Source organism: Pseudonaja textilis, chromosome 1, assembly GCF_049901715.1.
Source record: "Pseudonaja textilis isolate UNSWEBS1 chromosome 1, rPseTex1.2, whole genome shotgun sequence".
NCBI classification, from domain to species: Eukaryota; Metazoa; Chordata; class Lepidosauria; order Squamata; family Elapidae; genus Pseudonaja; species Pseudonaja textilis.
Window position 1 is genome coordinate 220,767,431 of NC_141990.1, and position 19,602 is coordinate 220,787,032.

Genomic DNA, 19,602 nt, shown 5'->3' on the forward strand with positions numbered 1-19,602 from the left:
GAGTTTGCCATGCCCAGCCAAAGAAAGAGGAAACAAGAGTTCTGCATCACGAGATAAGGCAGGAGAGTCGATGGCAACTCCAGTCACAGGTGAAGGCTATATAAAGGTACTGTTTGAAGTAGTGGCAAAACCAAGGAAAACAGAGGGATGCAGGCACTTGTGGCACAGCGTAGTCTGCAGCTTCTGTTGGAAGGCTCCTGGAAAACCAATCTGCAGGTTTCAGCAAGGGGTAAAGGAAAGCCCATAACAAGCAGAACCTACCCAGACTCTGCATAATCCAGCCTGCAAAGCTTTGCAAAGGTCAGTAGCTTCCAACGCACTTAAACCTGCAAACTGGTTCTTCAGGGGCACTTTTAGAGCACCCTCTGTTAGAAGCTGCTGGTTACTTCCTGTGGCTCACTGGGCTTATCTTCATCTTTTCACCACCATTGTAATTTTGAATGGTAATTCAACAAATAGTCACAAGTTGAGGACTACCTGCATAAACCAAATACTGACTGGCAGAATAAAATTTCATCTAGACTAGGATAAACACACAGTTGATTCCCCGTGTGTTCATTTTCTTCTCGGAAAGCCAGTTCACAGTATAGTTTACAGTATATCTAATGCTTGAAAGGCAGCTTCAAAAGTTTCAAAGCAGCAAGCAGATGAACACAAGGCACCTGCAGCCAGGATGTGCACTTTCTATGCCGCCCAATTTTAAAAGTTTTGAAGTAGTTTATCAGTAGACAAGTATCATCTACATGAAGCTTTTCCTTCAACGCCATTTCCCTGCCAAGGAAAATTCTACATGCCAGGTTTCTGCTAGAGATATAACAGCAAAGTCAATAGGCCAGCAACTACCCTGATGGTCAACCTCTGAGGCATTTTTTGGATAGGATAAGGAGCCTTTGTTGGAGAAAATGAAAGATAGATTAAGGTTTAGATTTCAATCTGGAGCAGCAAAAAAGTCAGATGGGGTGGGGTGATGGTAAAGATAACAGGAAGACTACGAGGAAGTTGAGGGACTACGGGAAAACCTTGACTTACCACAGTTCATTTAGCGACCGTTCAAAGTTACAACAGCATCGAAAAAAGTGACTTATGACCATTTTTCACACTTACAACCGTAATAGCCATGCAATCCCACTTTCAGATGCTTGGCAACCGGTTTACATTTATGACAGTCGCAGTGTCCCGCGATCCCCTTTTGCGACCACCTGGGAAGCCAAGTCAACGGGGAAGCTAGATTCACTCAACAACTTTAACAACTGCAGCCATTCCCTTCACACCCGTGGCAAGAAAGGATGTAAAATGGGGCCACGTCCCCTTGGGCTCGATCGTGGTCGTAAGCTGAGGACCATCCACATACCAATGGTTAAAAAGGGTGCGGCGAGCCCATGTCATCACACTTCTCTGGATCCAAATCCCGCCCCCCCCCCCCATGAAGAAAGATGCGCCCGCTGCCTTCCCAGCAACTTAACTGGTAGAATACAAGCAGCTTTTTTAAAAAATACACCGTTGAGGTTGTGTTGCACTTGGGCGGGCGAGAGAGGAGAGAGAAGCAAAACGTCCAGAGTTCCCAGGTGTAAGAAATTGGATTTCGCCCCGTTCGCGAAGCTGCTACAAGTGGGGTTAAGCCGTGGAGGCTCCAGCGTGCCACACCGGTCCAGCAAACAGCTCTCTCCCACCCGCCCCCGGTCCCTTGCGGTATCCTCTCATCCCTTCACCTTTCGTAGCTGCCCCAAACACATCACCTCACCCACCCGCGGGCTAATTCAACAGGGATGGCGGAGGCGGCGACGGCACTTCCCCCTTACCTTCTCGAGCCTCTCTTTGTATAAACGCCGCCGCCGTCGTTCGGGCTGGTGGTGGGGGTATCTCTCTCCTCCCCCCCCCCTCCTTCTTCTACCTCACGGCGCTTGCCAGCGCAGTTTCGGCAAGCGGACCCCAAAGCGGAGGAACCTCCTCCTCCCCCTTCCCTTTCGGTTTTGTGGAAAAGGGCAGCTGGCGGGAACCAGATCAGCCGCGCGAACGTCCGTCTGACGTAAAGACGCACGTGAAGGAGGAGGAGGAGGGGGGAAAGGTGGGGAGAGAAACAATCGCGGGTGAGAAACGAAGAGGGAGACCTCCTTTCCCTCCTTACGTCATCACGGCGACAGCCGGCTGCCTTTCCCGCCGCAGACCTCCACGCGGATGACGGCAGGAGCAACTTTCCCCGAGACTACAGTACTGTACTTAGTTCGCGGGGCCGAGCGACGATTCTCTCGCGCTCGGCCTTCTGCGCACGCGCGCGGGGAGGGAAAGAGGAATCGGGCTCCTTTTCCAGTGCGCGGGTTTTTAAAGTGGCTTCAAAGCGGCCACGGCGCATGCGCTCCGTCCCCCCTTTTTATTCCCCCTCCCCTCGGGTCCAGAGGTCAGAGGTCACGACGGTTGGCAAGAGCGGCGGAGCCAGAAGGGCCGAGAGGAAGAGGCGGTGGCTTGCGCTCGGATCCATGATGGCGGCAGCTGAAGTTGAAGCGGCCTCCTGAGCTCGAAGAAGTCCCGACCATGCACAGTTTGGCCACGGCTGCGGTAAGGCCAAGTTAGGCAAGATGCCGATTGCGCCTATGGAGGGGAACGAGAGAGGCCTGTTTGCGGAGTCACTCATTCCTCTCATATGGGAGGAGGATGAGCTTAAAAAGGAAGGGGGCTCCGAGACCAAACCGTCCGGGCTTTGGTTTTTTTTTTTTTCCCGCCAAATTGTCCTCGATAAGAAACGCTCATCCTCATCATCGCCGCCGCCCATCAGGAGCTGAGCTTGTCTACGGGAAACGAGAGTAGTGCGAGCCTCCAGCGACCTGGTGGTGATGGTTGCGTGCATTTCCATATGCTAAACTATGCGGGTTTGTAATTGCCGGTGCATAACGGCGGCACATAGGAACGTGGCTCCAGAGAATTAGTGATTTGGAGGAAGCTTGTTAAGGACCAGCTGCTGGGCGTGTAGATCTTAGGTAAAGTTCTGGGGATGGTATGTCGAAATATCTGCAGTCATTTAGTGTTATTCGTGTGTCTTTTAATTAAAAGTTTTTCAAAAAGTACTGTTTGGGGAGCCTGTTAGTTATGGTTGCGTGAAAGTAACCTGAATAATTTAAAAAAATGCTAAGTACCGTGTGTATATATATAAGATGTAGCTTTGAAATGGCAGTAGGTTGTGTTAAAGTTTCTACCAGTTACTTCTCAGCAAAGTAACAATAACTAGATGGAAGTTTAACTAAATAAAAGTATTTGAATAGGTAGTTGTGAAAAGCAAGATGCAATTTCTGTTAAAACCTGCAGTTGTAGATTCCTTTTCTAGGTATCAATGGAAAACCAAGGCTTCTTGTGTACTACTCTGTACTTTGCATACTGTAATGGTGGAATATAAAACTTTGGAAGTAATGAAAAAAACATAATTCTTTGTTGGTGCTTGATACAGGTAGTCCTCAACTTATGACTGCAATTGAGCTCAACATTTCTGTTCCTAATCAATATAATTAAGTGAATTTTGCCCTGTTTCCTGCCACAGTTATTAAATGAATCACTGCAGTTGTTAATAACATGGTTAAGTGAATGAGGATTTTGCTTGTTAAAAGGTTGCAAAAGGTAATCAATGATTCTGGGACGCTGCAACTGGTCATAAATAGGTACCAGTTGCTAAGTGCCTGAATTTTGGTCATGTGACCACGGGGATGCTGTGACAGCTGTGTGAAAAACAGCCATGTCACTTTTTTCAGTGTTGTAATTTTGAATTGTCACTAAACAAATTATTGTAACCCCGGGCTACCTGTTCCAGATTCTTGTGAATGTTGCTGTGAAAAGACTTAACCTCAACTCTTTATTTAAAAGAGCAGAGCAAAATTTTTGCTGTGGTATAGTCAGGTGATGGCTACACACCCATCGTGTTATGCCCTTGCAGGATAAGCAACATTATGCAAAGCACAAAACAGGAGTAAGTAATTATACTATACTATAGAACAGGGGTGTCAAACTGGCGGACCAGGGGCTGGATGCATCAGGTACAGACCACGCCCACCCCAGCTCTGCAAAAGGAAAAATGCCATGATACCTTAACGTGATGACAGTGTGACATGGCAAGTTTGACACCGGTGCAGTAGAACATGATGTCAGGAAAGGAAATACACCTGAATGTAGTTAACACTTCACTATAACTCTCTATTCTTGTAAATACTTTTGCTTTTATCATGTCTAAGCTGCTTAATACTGTCTTTTGTTCTACTTTGAGAACTTGTCACTTTATTTGTTAAGATCTTGAACCTCTTTTTTTGTACTGGTCACTCATTTTTTTATCCAGGCCATGTTATCACCCATTCTTTTGTGAGCCTATATCTTGTTTTCCACAAGTATGCTGTCCCAAAGTTTTAACGTTCCTTCTGACATACCATAGATTCATAGTTTGGCACCGATTTATTTTCGGTCTTCTACCTCTCTTCTCTGTCCTGTATTACTGAGGCTGTCAGCTTTTTCTTTTTTTTAACTGGGAGCTCACTATTGAATATAAAGTCATATCCCTACTCAGTGACTTCTTTTTGATACAGTGTGTACTTAGGGCATCCAATACACTAATTAAATTCTGTTTATGGCATTTGAGGATACAAACAAAATGTTTTAAGATCTCCACCTTAACAAATTCATTTTTGTTCCTTTCCCATCTTGGTTCATTTGAGCTAACCGTAAGGGATTGATTGGGGAGCTCCACAGAGTAGGATGAATCTTTGCATGATGGGCTCATGCCACTAGCCTTCAAAGAGGCAGAATTTCTGAAGAATGCCACGTAATCTGCTGCTTACCCTGTTTCAATAAGTTGATCACAATTAAAAGTTTCCTTAAGTGTGTTCTCTCTTTTTAAAGCCGGTGCCAACGGCACTTGCACAGGTTGATCGAGAGAAGATTTACCAGTGGATTAATGAACTATCCAGTCCTGAAACTCGTGAGAATGCACTATTGGAGCTGAGTAAAAAACGAGAATCTGTCCCTGATCTTGCCCCAATGTTATGGCACTCGTTTGGCACAATTGCAGCTCTGTTACAGGTAGGTTGAATGCAACTTTTAATTGAGATAGCTTGCCCACCTATCTTAAAAGCAATTGATTTTGCACATATCTAGATACACTACAACTTCAGCTGAGAAAATGAATACATGACAATACATGCCAGACTAATCTTATTGCATTCTTTGACAAAGTGACAAAATTAGTTGACCAGAGGAATGCTGTAGATATAATTTACTTGTGTTGATATAATTTACTTGGATTTCAGTAAGGCATTTGATAAAGTAGACCATAACCTACTACTAGATAGTAGAAAAATGTTGGTTAGATAGCATTACCACCAGATGGATTTGTAACTGACTGACCAATCACACTTACCAATCATTGTAGTCCCCAATGGAACTGCATCTACATGGAGGGGAGTATGCAGTGGAATACCCCAAGGTTCTTTGTTTTAGGCCCAATATTCTTCAGCATCTTCATCAATGACTTGGACAAGGGGATAGATGGGGAACTCATCAAATTTGCAGACGACACCAAGCTGGCAGGAATAGCCAACACTCCAGAAGATAGGCTTAAGATACAGAAGGATCTTGATAGACTTGAACACTGGGCGGTATCTAACAATGAAATTTAGTGGTGAAAAAAGTAAGGTTCTACATTTAGGCAAGAAAAATCAAATACACAGGTACAGTATATGTGGTACCTTGCTCAACAGTACTAACTCTGAGTCTTAGTAGCGATCTCTGAGTCTTAGTGGACAACTGTTTAAATAGGAGCCAGCAGTGTGCAGCAGCTGCCAAAAAAGCCAACACAGTTCTAGGCTGCATGAATAGAGGGATAGAATCAAGATCATGTGAAGTGTTAATACCACTTTATAATGCCTTAGTAAGGCCACATTTGGAATACTGCATTCAGTTTTGCCACGATGTAAAAAAGATGTTGAGACTCTAGAACAGTGGTTTCCAAACTTTTTCGGTCCACTGCCCCTTTGGTACTATAAACTCATCCTCGGTGCCCCCTACCCAGGGGTGGGATTCAAATTTCTGTGGGTTTGGCCTAATTTGAGGGTGTGGTTTGCTGGTCACATGACTGGATGGGCGTGGCTTGCTGGTCATGTGATTGGGCGGGCGTGGCCAGATGACTGGCAAACCAAATACAAGTGGTCCTCACTTAATGACCGGTTGTTTAGCAAGTGTTCCAACTTATGACTGGCCTCCCCAGAGCTACTTGACCAGTTTTTGGAGTTTTGACAGCTTTAGATCAGAGGTCTAAATCCCACCCCTGCCTGTGTGTGAGTGAGAGAGGAAGAGAGAGAGGTTGGATCAGATCTCTTTCTCTCTCTCCCACCAACGCCAGAAAGCCACCGTCAGTCAAAATTCATATTAGTGGTCTCTGGGATTTAAAATTATGAGTTTGGTGGTCCCTGAGGTCCAAAGGTTTGGCGACCCCTGATCCAAAGGGATGAGCCTGAGAGAGATAAAAAAAGAGAGGAAGAAAATAAAGAGAAAAGGGAAAGAAAGAAAGAAAGAAAAAGGGACAAAGAAAGAGGGGTGGTGGTAGAAGGAAGGGACAGAAAGAAAAAGAAATAAAGAGGAGGGAGGGAGGGAGGAGAAAGATAATGAGATATCTATTCTAGTCCAATCACCTGCTCCAGCAGGGTTAGAAGGGAGTGTGTGTGTGTGTGTGTGTGTGTGTGTTCTCGTAATTTACCAGTACATTTTAGTTTTGCCTTCTTCAGAATTGGCACTGTAATACATTGGGGAAAAGTAATTTTTAGGGTGGAGATCTGGTCCTATGGATCCTGTTTAAAGCCTCAACAAAATGTGAGAGCTTCCCGATAGTCTTGGCCATATTTCATCCACAAAACCTTTAACAGAAGCCAAAGATGTTTCAATGTGGAAAAGGGCCTCAGGATGTGGAACTAGGCCTCATTTAATCTGATGCATCAGGTCTCTCTCTTTCTCTCTCTCTCTGTCTCTCTCTTTCTTTCTCCCTCCCTCCCTCCCTCCTTCCCTAGTGGCTTTGCTTTACTTTCCCGATGTGCCTGCGGGGCCGGCACTTGGAACATGGATGGATAGATAGAGAGACAGACAAGCAGGCAGGGAGGCAGGCAAACAGACAGACCTTTTGGATGGATGGACGGACGGACAGACAGAATGCGACAGCGGCAGCACTTTGGGAAAGCGGTGGCAGCGGCGTTTCCTAATGTGCTGCCGCATTCAAGGCACCAGTTCTGGAGCATTACTACAGTCAATGGGAGAACCTGCAGGGCCAGTACCTCGAACGCTCCCCTGCCACCTCTTAGCATCCCCAAGGGGGCCGGCAGAGGGGGGCTAAGAGGCGGCAGGGGTACGTTCGAGGCACCAGCCGGCCCTGCAGTTTCACCCATTGACTAGCACTGCTCCGGAGCCGGCGCCTCCAATGTGGAAGCGTCACGTTACATGCCACCACGGCCGTGTTCGATGCGCTACCCCCCTGCTGCCTCTTAGCGCCCTTCTGCTGGTCCTCTTGGGGATGCTAAGAGGTGGCAGGGGGGCGTTCGAGGCACCGGCCTGCAGGTTCACCCATTGACTGTAGCACCGCTCCGGAGCCAGCGCCTCAATGGGTGAACCTGCATGGCCAGCTGGCGCCTCGAACGTCCCCCTGCCATCTCTTAGCGCCCCTCTGCCGGGCTCCTTGGGGACACTAAGAGGTCAGCAGAGGGGCGCTAAGAGGCAGCAGGGGGGCGGCGCTTCGAATGCGGCTAATATAATGTGCCACCGCTTCCGCGTTGGAGGCACCAGCTCTGGAGCAGTGCTAGTCAATGGGTGAACCTGCAGGGCCGGTGCCTCGAACGCCCCCCTGCTGCCTCTTAGCACCCCCCTGCCAACCCCTGCCGCCTATTAGTGCCCTCCTAAGGCATCCCACCGCCCTGCAGGGGGCGGTACCATCCACTTTGGGAACCACTGCTCTAGAAAGAATGCAGAGAAGACCAACAAAGATGATTAGGGGACTGGAGGCTAAAACATATGAAGAACGGTTGCAGGAACTGGGTATGTCTAATCTAATGAAAAGAATGACTAGAGGAGACATGATAGCAGTGTTTCAAGGGGCTGCCACAAAGAAGAGGGAGCCAAGCTATTCTCCAAAGCACCTGAGGGCAGGATAAGAAGCAACGGGTGGAAACTAATCAAGGAGAGAAGCAACTTAGAACCAGGAAGAAATTTCCTGACAGAACAATTAATCAGTGGAACAATTTGCCTCCAGAAGTTGTGAAGTTGGAAAGTTTTTAAAAAGATGTTGAATAACCATTTGTTTGAAGTGGTGTAGAGTTTCCTGTCTAGGCAGGGGGTTGGACTTAGAAGACAAGGTCCCTTCCAACTCTATTACTCTATTCTAATATAGTGACAGTTGTCTTGATCCAAGTTCCAAAGGAACTTGAAAGATAGTAATAAAGAATTTGGGATGTCCGAATCAAAACTATGAAAGTCTCCAAAATCAGAATTCATGTAATTGCTATATTTTATATCTTCAGCATTTTTTTAATGATTTGCTTTGTCTAGTCAGTATATGAGCAAAAAAATTAACAATTCTTTCTATCAATGGATCATAACTAATTAGTGGGTGTTCAGTAATGCTCCATTAAGAAATATTTTCACACTAGTGTTTTTTTTTTCTTTTTCATAGGAAATTGTAAATATCTACCCATCTATAAATCCACCAACTTTGACAGCTCATCAATCCAACAGAGTATGCAATGCTCTGGCACTTTTACAATGTGTTGCATCACATCCAGAAACCAGGTATACATGCTTTGCGTATAGACATTGTGGGAATCATAATCATTGGGTAATAAAGGTATCTTAATATTTAAATTGTTATTTTAATGTAAGCTATAAGAAAAGGTATCTCTCTTCCTGATTGCTATTTTGTCAACTGCATCTTTCCTTCATGTGTAGGTCAGCTTTCCTTGCTGCACATATCCCTCTCTTCTTGTATCCCTTCTTGCACACTGTCAGCAAGACTCGTCCCTTTGAATATCTGCGACTCACAAGTCTAGGAGTAATTGGTGAGCTGCTTTTTATGCTACCTATGATAAATCCTTGCTTTTGAGAAAGGAAGAGTAATCTAGACTCATCAATAGAAAGTATAGAAAAGCATTGTATTAATTCGGGTGGGAATTTTCTGAAATTTGGCTTGTGAGTTTAAAACTGTGGAATTATATGGCAGATTGTCAGTGTTAGAACTTCCACATTGGCAGTACATCTGAAGGGTAAACATGTTGAGAAAAGCTATGCTAAAATGATCTATGCCACTAGATTTCTGACATTTATCACAAATGCCAGCTCAACTAGAAGAAAACTTAGGGGATTCCAGGTTAGTCCCACATGTATGCCCCACTGCTGCATTTTTTAGTTCTTCTTTTTAAGTCCATATGATTTATTTTACAAATTAATGTAAAATGGAAGTCCTCAAAATATTGACAGAACTGATATAACTTTGTTTTTATTTTATGTGGTTTAAATGTGCCTATAGGTCCCATTGGCGATTTTGACAAAAAGCACTTTAAAATTGTATTTGATTCATCTGAAGTTTTCCATAAGGTATAAGCTCCCTCTCGTTTGTGGGGGCTTTCTCCAAGAGCCTCATAATGCAAACACTCCATGTCAAAATCCTGCTTGGATTTGGGGACAGACCTTTTTCAGCCAGCCCCCAGAACCAAAGGGAATTGTTTTGGCAGGCAGCAGCTTGCTGACTTCTGGGAAGTCAAGCAGCTTGCTTGACTTCTGGGAAAGCCGGCAGAGAAAGCTGCAAATGGCGATCACATGATTATGTGGTGCTTGGCAATCTGTTGTAAGTGGGATTGCCAAGGGCCCAGGCTGCAATCACTTGACTTAGGATGATGCAGCAGCCATAGCTTCAGGCGTGTCATAAGTCCCTTTGTTCAGCACCATTGTAATTTTAAAAAGTTGCTTGTTAAGCAAGGACCACCTGTATGCTATATGAATTGTTTTTATGATCAATCCTTAATAAGATAATGAAACAGATTTTTTTAAAAAACATATAGAGTTCCATATTGACTCATCAAATTTAAATAACAAGTTCATTTTTTATGCTCTGCATAGCTTCTGGCTGAAGAAACTACAGCCCATCATGCCTAAGCCTCAGTTAAGCTCTGGAGTACGGAACAGCCAAGGAGAGCAAGGCATCCTGGTTGCAGAATGAGAACTTGCCATGGCAAACTCACCACGGCCAACGAGCCACAGGATAATTTAACAATTCAATTTAATTATTTAAAATAAATTGAAAGCTATTTTAATTTTTGTCATTCACATTTCATTCTGTCCCTCCTTTTGCAGTCTTTCTTTTTAATGATTACATTCTACCATTTCTTTGATACTGATCTAACTCTTGTTCTAAATCAAGTTGTCCCATGGTGAGTTGGCTATGGCAAATTGTCCTGTGGTGAGCTGGCTGTGGCGAGTTGTCATAAACCCTCCTGATTGCTGCCTATCAGCAACATCCTTGTTGGGAGGTCAGCATTATCCAATGACTGCCATGCTCCTTGGCCTGCAGATTTGCTAGCTGTTCCCATGGTTGCAGAATAGAGGCAGAATCTGACCCTTTACAAAAAGTTGATGGCCCCTGGAATAGCCTCTTATATCTGATGTAAGAGTTTATGTAGTATTTAAAAGTGTCCTTTGATTTGTAAATGATGTGATGTCACAATTTTTCAAATGATTTTATAGTTTAGATCAGGTATATCCAACCTGTGACCCTGAACAGAGCTAGTAAAATAGCCCCACAAAGAAATAAAAATATTTTTAGAAATGAAGCTTTATTTATATGTTAACTATATTACATATTTATATGCGGCCCAAGACAAATCCTCTTCACTCCATGCAAGCCAAAAGGTTGGACAATCATGGTCTAGAATTGTTAAGATTGAATATTCTTAAAAAAATATTACATACCTTATTTGAAACAAAGTTGAAATTTCTGGCCATTTTTTTTCAATGGACTATATTTAAAGGGGAAAAAATGTTCCATCAGAAATCAAGTCTCTAATGCTACAAATCTTTTCTGTAATTCTGTCCACTCATTTAAAATTTGGTCAGTGAAGGAATAAAAGAAAGCAAGGGCCTGTTAGTTGTAAACTTCTATAGTGAGTTTTAGATTTGTGACAGCAGATGTTTATTTATTACAATCATGGAGCAATGATTTTGCCTTGATAAATTTAATTTGTATCATAAATCAACTTTATTTCTGATTAATGTAGATATATTGTTTAATTAATTGAAAAATATCAAAGTAGCATTTGAGCACATTTAGTTGAAATTGGTTTGTGGTTCCACCATCTTTCCATTAATAAGTTATAATTTACCAATTTTCTTTTAGCTGTGGTCAGTTCAACTTCCAGTAGATTATTGTCAAACTATATGAAATTTTATCTTACCTTTCTCTGTTTTTAAAGGGGCTCTTGTGAAAACAGATGAACAAGAAGTTATCAATTTCCTACTAACAACTGAAATTATCCCTTTGTGTTTGCGCATCATGGAGTCTGGCAGTGAGCTTTCAAAAACGGTATTGCGTTCATTATTAATGAAATTATTCGAACTTCATGGTTGCTTTCTTTTATTTGCCTGTACATCTTATTTCTACAATACACCCAAAGTTAGCAAGTTAGTTATTTCTACCAAGAGAGTGCAAATGTACCTGTTCAAAATTGTCGTGAATTGACTGATAGTGAGCTTTTAAAAATGCTACTGCTTTTAATTCTTTGATTGTGTCTTTTCCATTCAAATTATTGATACTTCAGCGCAAAACAAACTTGTTTTCCATCTAAGATTAGCAAGCTATTTTTTTCTCTGCAAAGTGAGTGAAAATGTGGCTTTCAAATTATCAAGATTCTCTGCTTCATTTAAAAAAACATTGCTTTGAAAACAAAGCAAAATCATGGATGCCTCTTCTGCGTCTTTTATTTTTCATTTCAAAGTAGCTTTATACTTATTCATACCATTATGTAAATCTTAAATTATGATAGTACCACTCTTCCCCCTCTGTTGAGGGAGGGGTGTTCAAAGAATCCATCTATGTTAGAATTGACCTCCCCTCCCTCAACAGTGGGGGAAGAATGACACCACCTATCTGTAGTCTACAACGCAGCCTTTTTTCAGCAGTTCCAAAAGATCCCACAACCAGTTGCACCCAGATTCAGGTGACCCTGAGGGACAGATAAACTCCCAATGACCCCAATAGCTCTCAGACAGAGTGCTAAGGACCAGATGATTGCAAAGAAATACAATCCTTTCATTTCCACCCCGCCCACCCCCCAAATCCTATCAGAACCTAGGTCCTTCTATCCTGCCACCATCACAACTGATGAAGCTTCTTAGATGAAAGCCAAACATTTTCTTCTTCCTTGAGGAAAAAATAGTCCAGTTGCCATTTGAAAAAGCACCTTTGAGATTACTTTGAGATTACTTTTGGTTGTATGTGAAGGAATGGTATAGTTTCTAGATGCTGCATCACAGTCTCTGTTGAGATTCCTGAGAGTGATGGTTCCATGCATGTTCCTATGATTTGTTGTTACATTGGTCCATGAAACTGAAAGTAGGCATTGAGACAGAGTTTGATCAGGTCCACAATTCTGGATATTTCAGTCTTAGTGTATTTGGTTAAGTTGGGTGTATTGTGTAGTACTGTTGCCTGGATTGATTTGCTAATTCTGGGACTCTTGAGTGTAAAGTCTGCTGTGTATATCTGTACATTTGAAATTGTTTATCTCTTACTAGCTTAATAATTACATTTATACACTGCCCAAATCCTAAACACCTTAGAAGTTGCTTATAATTAAAAAAAACTAACATGTAACAAACATGGCCAACATCTTACAGCTTGATGATTGATAGTATTTTATGGCAGGAAAGAGAGTTGCGATAATATTCTTTTTTCATCTAGTCTTTTTACTGTGTTTTATGGGGATTGGATTCAGTTTTACAGTATGTAATTCTGAATCCGCAGATTTAAATATTTAAGTATTTGGCTTTGGTGATCAAGATACTCAGATCTGCCCTAGTCCTGTACCATTTTCAACTCAAGCAGTTACTCAACCTGCTTTTCTGTCTTTTCTGTCTTTCAGGTTGCTACTTTTATTCTACAGAAGATCCTATTAGATGATACGGGATTGGCATACATCTGTCAGACTTATGAGCGATTTTCTCATGTTGCAATGATTTTGGTAGGCTGTTGTGTTTATAAAAACTTAATAGCTCAAGATAGGATCCTAGTTATTATGTTTGAAACTTTGCATGGCATGGAAAGTATATTTTTATAGGATCATTCCCCCTGAGGTTCCACTATGCTGGACAGGATGGATAGTTCCAGGTCTCTTCCATTAAATGTCATCTGCAGGACCTAGGAAGTGCACTTTCTCCATAGATGCCTCTGCCCTGTAGAATACCCTCCCCCCTGAGGTCCAGCAGTTCTCCACCTTGAAGGCCTTGAAAAGTTAGCTGTTCCCCCAAGAGTCGGGTTAGGGTCAGGCTGGATCTCTATAAATGTGCATGTTAATATCTGGGGGATATGTTGTTTGAGGGCACTGGGAGTTATCTTTGATCATTGTTTATATGTTCACTTTTGTTTTGGGAGAGCTATCTTGGGTTACTATACATACAACGGGCTACTAATTATGTTCTTAAAATAAAATAAAATAAAATCTATATTCATACCATTGTAGGTGTAACATTTTGCAGAGTAATATATGAAAAGCTGTTTTGCTACCTAAAAAGGCTTTATGTTGAATTAAGCACTGGACAGCAAAGGCATTGAAGAATGACTATGAGGAAGTCAATATGTTTCTTCATTATTCTTGTTTTCTGTTTTAACCTAGGGTAAAATGGTCTTGCAACTTTCCAAGGAGCCTTCTGCCAGGCTGCTGAAACACGTGGTCCGTTGTTACCTTCGCCTCTCCGATAATCCAAGGTAGACATCTTAAAAGTTTCTAGGGGTCTTTTGATTAGGTTAGGGAGGATGTTACACTTGGAACTAGTCCTAATTGCAGTTTAAAGTGCTAGGTAGTAATCCAGTTCCTTCCCATATGCAGAGAATCTTTCAAGTGAAAACTGATTTCCCTCTAAAATTAGTACTGTTACTTGAGAGTCTGGATGTATACTTAGGCTTCCTCACAGAGATTTTAAACAGCAACAATCAAATTGTTTAAACAGATGAAATAAATGCAGTACTGGCCGAACATAAAATTCCAAGATCAGGAGATGGGTCTTTTATGAGCAGCAGGGGCCAAAGGAAACGTAGGAAAACTCTTCCCTTTTTCTAAGCCACTTCTAGAAAACAAGGTTATCACATAGCTATCTTATAGGAAGGGCTGTGCTGTCATCTTTTCATTCAAAACTATCTAGCCTTTTACAGAGTCCAGGTGCATTTCTACAATTATTTAGTTAAATAGCAGTCATGATTAACAATTAACGTCTTCCAGATGTTAACATTCAGCATTCCAGGGGCTGTGATAGGACAGGAGAAGGATGCAGGGTATAGAGATGCAATGTGATACCTGGGCCAAGTTTGTTCCTTACATGAAAGACAGTAATTGTATACCCAGGTGAGGGGCATGCTCCCCTCTTGTCTCTGTGAGTTTATTTGTTGGCCCTCCTTTTTCTTGTCTCTTGATGTAGGGCACGGGAAGCCCTCAGGCAGTGCCTTCCTGATCAGCTGAAAGACACCACCTTTGCCCAAGTTCTGAAGGACGACACCACTACCAAACGTTGGCTAGCCCAGCTGGTCAAGAATCTCCAGGAAGGCCAAGTCACCGACCCCAGGGGTATCCCCCTTCCTCCACAGTGACAGCCAAGGAGGTGGCAGAACCCAGGAGGAAACAGCTCAGGTTTACAGAGAGCCAGGAACCAATGACCTCTTCCAAATCCTGTCAGACATGTGTGGACAGCTCACTAGACTGTCAGTAGTCACCTGGACTGCAGGCCCTTTCTATAGCAACTTCTCACTATGTCTTTGAGGATTATGACACCAGCAAACACAGTCGGGACAGACAAGCCTATTTGAAGGTGTGGGCTTCATTGCAATGATCAGTTGAACACTGAGCTGGGCACTGCCTGCCTGGTTCAGTCGAACAGGCTTGGAAAGTGTTCCCCAGTTTTCTTGTGGTTCACTGTTTACATGTAAGTTCAATAAATGTTGATCTGGTCATTTGACCCTCTTACGAGTACCTTTGGAGCTGCATCCAGCTGTAAACAGGGAGGCCTCTTTGTTTCTTCCTGCCTAAAAATGGCATTTTCATAAGAGTCTCCTGATTTGTTCTTTTTCATAAGGTTGGCCATCGGGACTGGGGTTCCTTAGACTTTTATCTCTTGGGGAAACGGAGGAGACAATAACGTCTCCTCTGTTTCCCAAAGGATTGTTCCTAGCACATCAGAAAGCAATGTGTTTTTTTTCCCTATTGTATTCTTCTAGCCCCTATTTAGAACAGTTTTAACGGACGGCAGTTGAAATGGTGTCACACTTTCCATGGACCCACATCTGTTAATGCCAGTCTGTGGGAATTCATAATACCACAAAAGGAGTACTGTTCTTTTAACATTCAGACACTATTGGAAGGAAAAGACTATATGGCTGCTATGGTCTTTTGTTGCAGTTAATGCCCCAGTTTAATATAGAATGAATTCCAGGGTGGATAAATCAGACTGACCAAGAGCTACTTCAAGCATTTCAATAAATGTTTGCAAGCATTTCAGCCTTACAGACAAGGCTGAAAAGTGCAAGGGCTCTCATGCTCTTTTTCTTTCCTTGCTGCCAAGCTAAGTGCACACAGGTCTTCACTTTGTGCCCCAGTTTGTAGGTGCCTGCCACAGCTGAGGAACCCAATAAGCAGTCTGCAGAGGGAGCCTTTCCCCTGTTCTAAATGGGAGTAGCAAACAAAAAAAAGGGGGGGGGAATTTAGAGAGAGGGAACCTTACAGGCTCTTAAGTCAGTTGCACAACACCTATGAGCGGTGGTGTGTACGCCTTTTGACCTTAGCTAATGCTGCTGCTTGGGTGGGAACCCATTTTCCTTTTACTCATTCCCATTTTCTTTCCCCCTGCTTCCCCAAATGGCTGGCCAAGCCAAGAGCGTAAACACTTCTGTCTACATAGGTTGCTTTTGCTCTTAACAGCAGCTCCCTGTTTTAAAACAGCCTTGTTTTTCATCCCTGCCTTGAGTGGACTTTACCAACTGCTTCTGTTTTGTAACTTGAATAAAAAATAAGCCAAATCAATCCTGACCCTCTTTGATTCACTCTTAACTTAATGCCACTCAGGTCCCAGGAGCAATATTGTATTTCTCTTTGGGGTGGACTCTGAGGGGAGTGATAGATCCCCCAAAGTTAAGATGATAGAAATGTTAGCATTTTAGGATAAAGGAATGGGGGGGGGGAGATTGGGGGGGGGGGAATTGTTGTAATCAACATAGACCGATGAAGTGAAGTTTATTATGTTGAGCAGTTCAACATGGTTTTAGCCAGACAATCATACTTCAAGAGAACGTTTTCATCCATCTTGCATAACAGTTGATAGTCTTGACAGTCCTGCCAAACTAAGCTATATGGTCTTGAACATATTTACATGTAGACCTTGGGTTACATGTTTGACAATTGGGCTGGATTGCCACTTCTAAATCATGCGGTTGTAAAGTATGATCTCACATGACTGCATTGCTTAGCAACAGCAGTCTTAGTTGCCAGGATAACCCCAAGGTCTAGAGTTGTTAAGCGGGAAGAACTGGGAGTCCCAGGCAAGGGTGCTAAGGAGGTCTTCTGCATGGGCAGGACAGTGAGGGAAAAGGCAGACTAGAGGGGGCTGCAGGGGGCTGTGAAACACGGCAGGTAGGTTGGCTGGAGCCGTAGGCAAGGCCTGAAGGAAGCAAGCAGGACTGGCAGGTGTGGGCTGGCACTGGGGAGCGTGGGTGGGCTGGTGGACACACACTTCAGTGGGGTTCCTTGGGGAAAAGAACGGAGCAACTTGTGATCTCTCCTGCTGGCTTCCCCATTGGCTTTGCTTTGGGGGAAACTGGCTGTGAAAGTTGCAAGTGGTGATCTCATCACCTTGCCTCGCTATTATCGTTTTGTGCTATAATAATTTTGAATGGGCGCTGAACGAACTGTCATAGGTGAAGAACTACAGTACCTGTATTTCTGAGCCACATAGAGGATGGAATTAATGATCCTAATGAACCAACAGACTTTTACATCCAAAGCTGTGGGTTCTAATGTCCATAACTGTTAAATTCTTGACTAAGGTAGTTTAAATCATTTTTGCCTCAAGTTTTTCTCATTTCCTCCTATGGAACAAAATGTGTACTGTAGTTTGATAGTTTATTTGGAATGTCAAATATTTGAAGGGGCCCAATTTGAGTGTTCTGATTGCTCCAAGACTACAACAGGATTCTTCCTTTGTCTAACTTGTAATAGGTTATTTCCCTCCCCCATCTTTTTCCAGACTAAAAAGTCAGAAACCTATTAGGTCCTAGCTGCTATTCGTTGAAATAGGATGAGCTTATTTGGGAATGGAGGCTTGAGAGAGAAAAAGAGCAATTAACCATATGGCCAGATAGAAAAAGAGCTCACAGCCACCTGCCTCCCAGCATGCCAAGTTAGTGCTTTTTTTAAAATTTATTTTGCTCTCCCAGAAAGAGCTCTTGTGGCTAAATGGGTGAGAGCTGGCTGTTGTCTGGGTTTTGCAGGCAGATAAGCGGGAATAAACGTATGCGTCTGCATTCATTGGCTTCATCCCCCACTCTCCCCCCAAGGATTGCTAATACCACTGGAGTTGGAGAAATGCAAAAGCTACCAGGAGTTTGTTGGCTTGTGTTGTTTTGATGAACTTTGATTTGCAAGTGTATGCTGTCCATATTACAACAGAGAATTTTCCTTACTTATGTATTTATTTGGAAACAAGCACCTGCTCTGCAAGTAGATCTACTGAGAAAGTAGAATATAGTTAGGGTTTTGGGGGGCTTGCTTCTAGCAAGCAGGCTGGAGGGGAAAAAAAGCGCCTCCAGAAAATTAACCAACAGGATTACTTTTTTAAAAATAAAAAAATCTTAAAATTTCTTTTTTAGGAATGATTCAAAGGTTAGTTGATGTTGTTCCACAATCTATCTGAGCAAATTGAAATGTTCATTTCGGGAAATTAAGGCTTCTGATACTTTTGGTGGTGAGGTCGGGTAACAAATGCACATCTAAATGTTTCAGTTGTTGCTTTAATGGGTTTTTTATGAGTTTGTAATACAGCGTTCAAACAAAATACAAAAGTTAATAGGGAAAATAAGGAAGGGAAAAAGGAAAGGAAAAGCAAGGGAAAGAAAAGGAGAAAAAGAGACAAAAGACACAGACTCCTGACTCCCTTTGGTGCAGTAGAATGAGGCATTAACATCAAACCTCGACTTTTATTATTTTACCCCAAGGCCATAAGTTGTTGAAAGCACAAGCTACATTCCCATTATTTCCTATTTTCAACGTCATGTTCTTAACCAAACCTTTTTCAACATGGATTCCATTGATTATAACTTTACCTACTTTGCAATTCTGGAGGGAAAAATAAGGGAATAGCTACTTGTCCCAAGTCCCCCTTGATTCCTAGGGCTGGGATATTCAAACAAAACTGAAACACTGAAGTTGTTGGGAGTTTTTGTCCAGTAAAACGGTGTGAACGTTTGATAAGGCTGCTTTGAATTAAAATACAGGTAGTCCTCAATTTACGACCCACAAACAGCCCCAAATTTATGTTGTTAAGTGAGACATTTCTTAAGTGAGTTTTGCCCCTTTTTGTGCCCCGTTTGTTAAGTGAATCATTATAGTTAAATCAGTGACATTGTTGTTAAGTGGATTCTCAATTGTCTTTGTCAGAAGGCCGCAAAAAGGAACATATGACTTCGGGACACTGCAGCCATCAGTGGTCAAGCATCTGAATGTCAATCATGTGATCGTGGGGATGTGATAACAGTCATAAGTATGAAAAATGGTCATGTCACTTTTTTCAGTGCCGTTGTAACTTCAAATGGTCACTAAATGAACTTTTGTATGTTGAGGACTACAAGTACACCCCAAAAAGTTAAAACCATATTCTTGAATTTAAAGAAATATTCACAAAGCCAGATTCCCATCCCTTTAATACAGACAGTTATGTCTACCAGAGAAGTCTATTGGTGTAACAGAAACTTGTGCACTGCCCAAAAAATTAGGTGATTTTTTTTTCTAGTAGTAAAGGCAGTGGGCTAGAAACCAGGAGAAGCTGAGTTGTAATCCTGCCTTAGGTACCATTCCCCTTGGGGACTTTGGGCCAGTCAGTCCCTATATGCCAAGGGTCTTCAAACTTGGCAACTTTAAGACTTGTGGACTTCAACTCCCAGAATTCCTGAGCTAACATGGCTGGAGGGGAAATTCTGGGAGTTGAAGTCCACAGGTCTTAAAAGTTGCCAAGTTTGAAGACCCATGCTATATGCCATAAGAAGCAGAGAACGGCAAATCATTTTTGAAAATGTTGCCAGGAAAGGTCCTGCAGGGACTTGTCCAGCTAGTAGCCACAAGGGGAGTGGCCTGAGTC

At 42.8% G+C, this 19,602-nt stretch overlaps 2 protein-coding genes across 9 annotated transcripts in view; one reads left to right on the top strand and one right to left on the bottom strand.

Annotated features, from left to right (window-relative positions):
- USP37 (ubiquitin specific peptidase 37) overlaps positions 1–2,252 on the bottom strand; it is a 39,598-nt gene extending 37,346 nt beyond the window's left edge. For 2 of the 5 annotated variants that reach the window (XM_087920549.1, XM_087920546.1), the window contains exon 1: positions 2,126–2,252. The gene's annotated coding sequence lies outside the window, so the exon portion shown is untranslated. Of the gene's footprint in view, positions 1–1,799 lie in introns of all 5 variants that reach the window. The other 3 variants (XM_087920548.1, XM_087920545.1, XM_087920547.1) reach the window with 2 other exon arrangements.
- CNOT9 (CCR4-NOT transcription complex subunit 9) lies at positions 2,029–16,277 on the top strand. 4 transcript variants are annotated; one of them, XM_026708106.2, is made up of 9 exons: positions 2,029–2,208; positions 2,394–2,553; positions 4,870–5,049; positions 8,678–8,793; positions 8,950–9,059; positions 11,466–11,575; positions 13,134–13,232; positions 13,884–13,975; positions 14,683–16,277. In XM_026708106.2, the coding sequence occupies exons 2-9, from the start codon at positions 2,530–2,532 to the stop codon at positions 14,849–14,851; spliced, it is 900 nt and encodes a 299-aa protein (XP_026563891.1). In that variant the 5' UTR covers positions 2,029–2,208; positions 2,394–2,529; the 3' UTR covers positions 14,852–16,277. The 4 variants fall into 4 exon arrangements, with proteins under 4 accessions (XP_026563891.1, XP_087776689.1, XP_087776688.1 ...); XM_087920563.1 differs by having other exon boundaries at positions 2,112–2,208; positions 13,884–13,974; positions 14,676–16,277; XM_087920562.1 differs by lacking the exon at positions 2,029–2,208 and having other exon boundaries at positions 2,245–2,553; positions 13,884–13,974; positions 14,676–16,277.
- The last annotated feature ends 3,325 nt before the right edge of the window (positions 16,278–19,602 follow it).

Excerpts from the sequence above, each read along its gene's own strand:
- CNOT9 (XM_087920563.1), top strand. The coding sequence starts at position 2,530 with ATGCACAGTTTGGCCACGGCTGCG. Across the intron at positions 2,554-4,869 it reads ACAGTTTGGCCACGGCTGCG|CCGGTGCCAACGGCACTTGC; the intron begins GTAAGGCCAAGT and ends CTCTTTTTAAAG. Across the intron at positions 11,576-13,133 it reads GCAGTGAGCTTTCAAAAACG|GTTGCTACTTTTATTCTACA; the intron begins GTATTGCGTTCA and ends TCTGTCTTTCAG.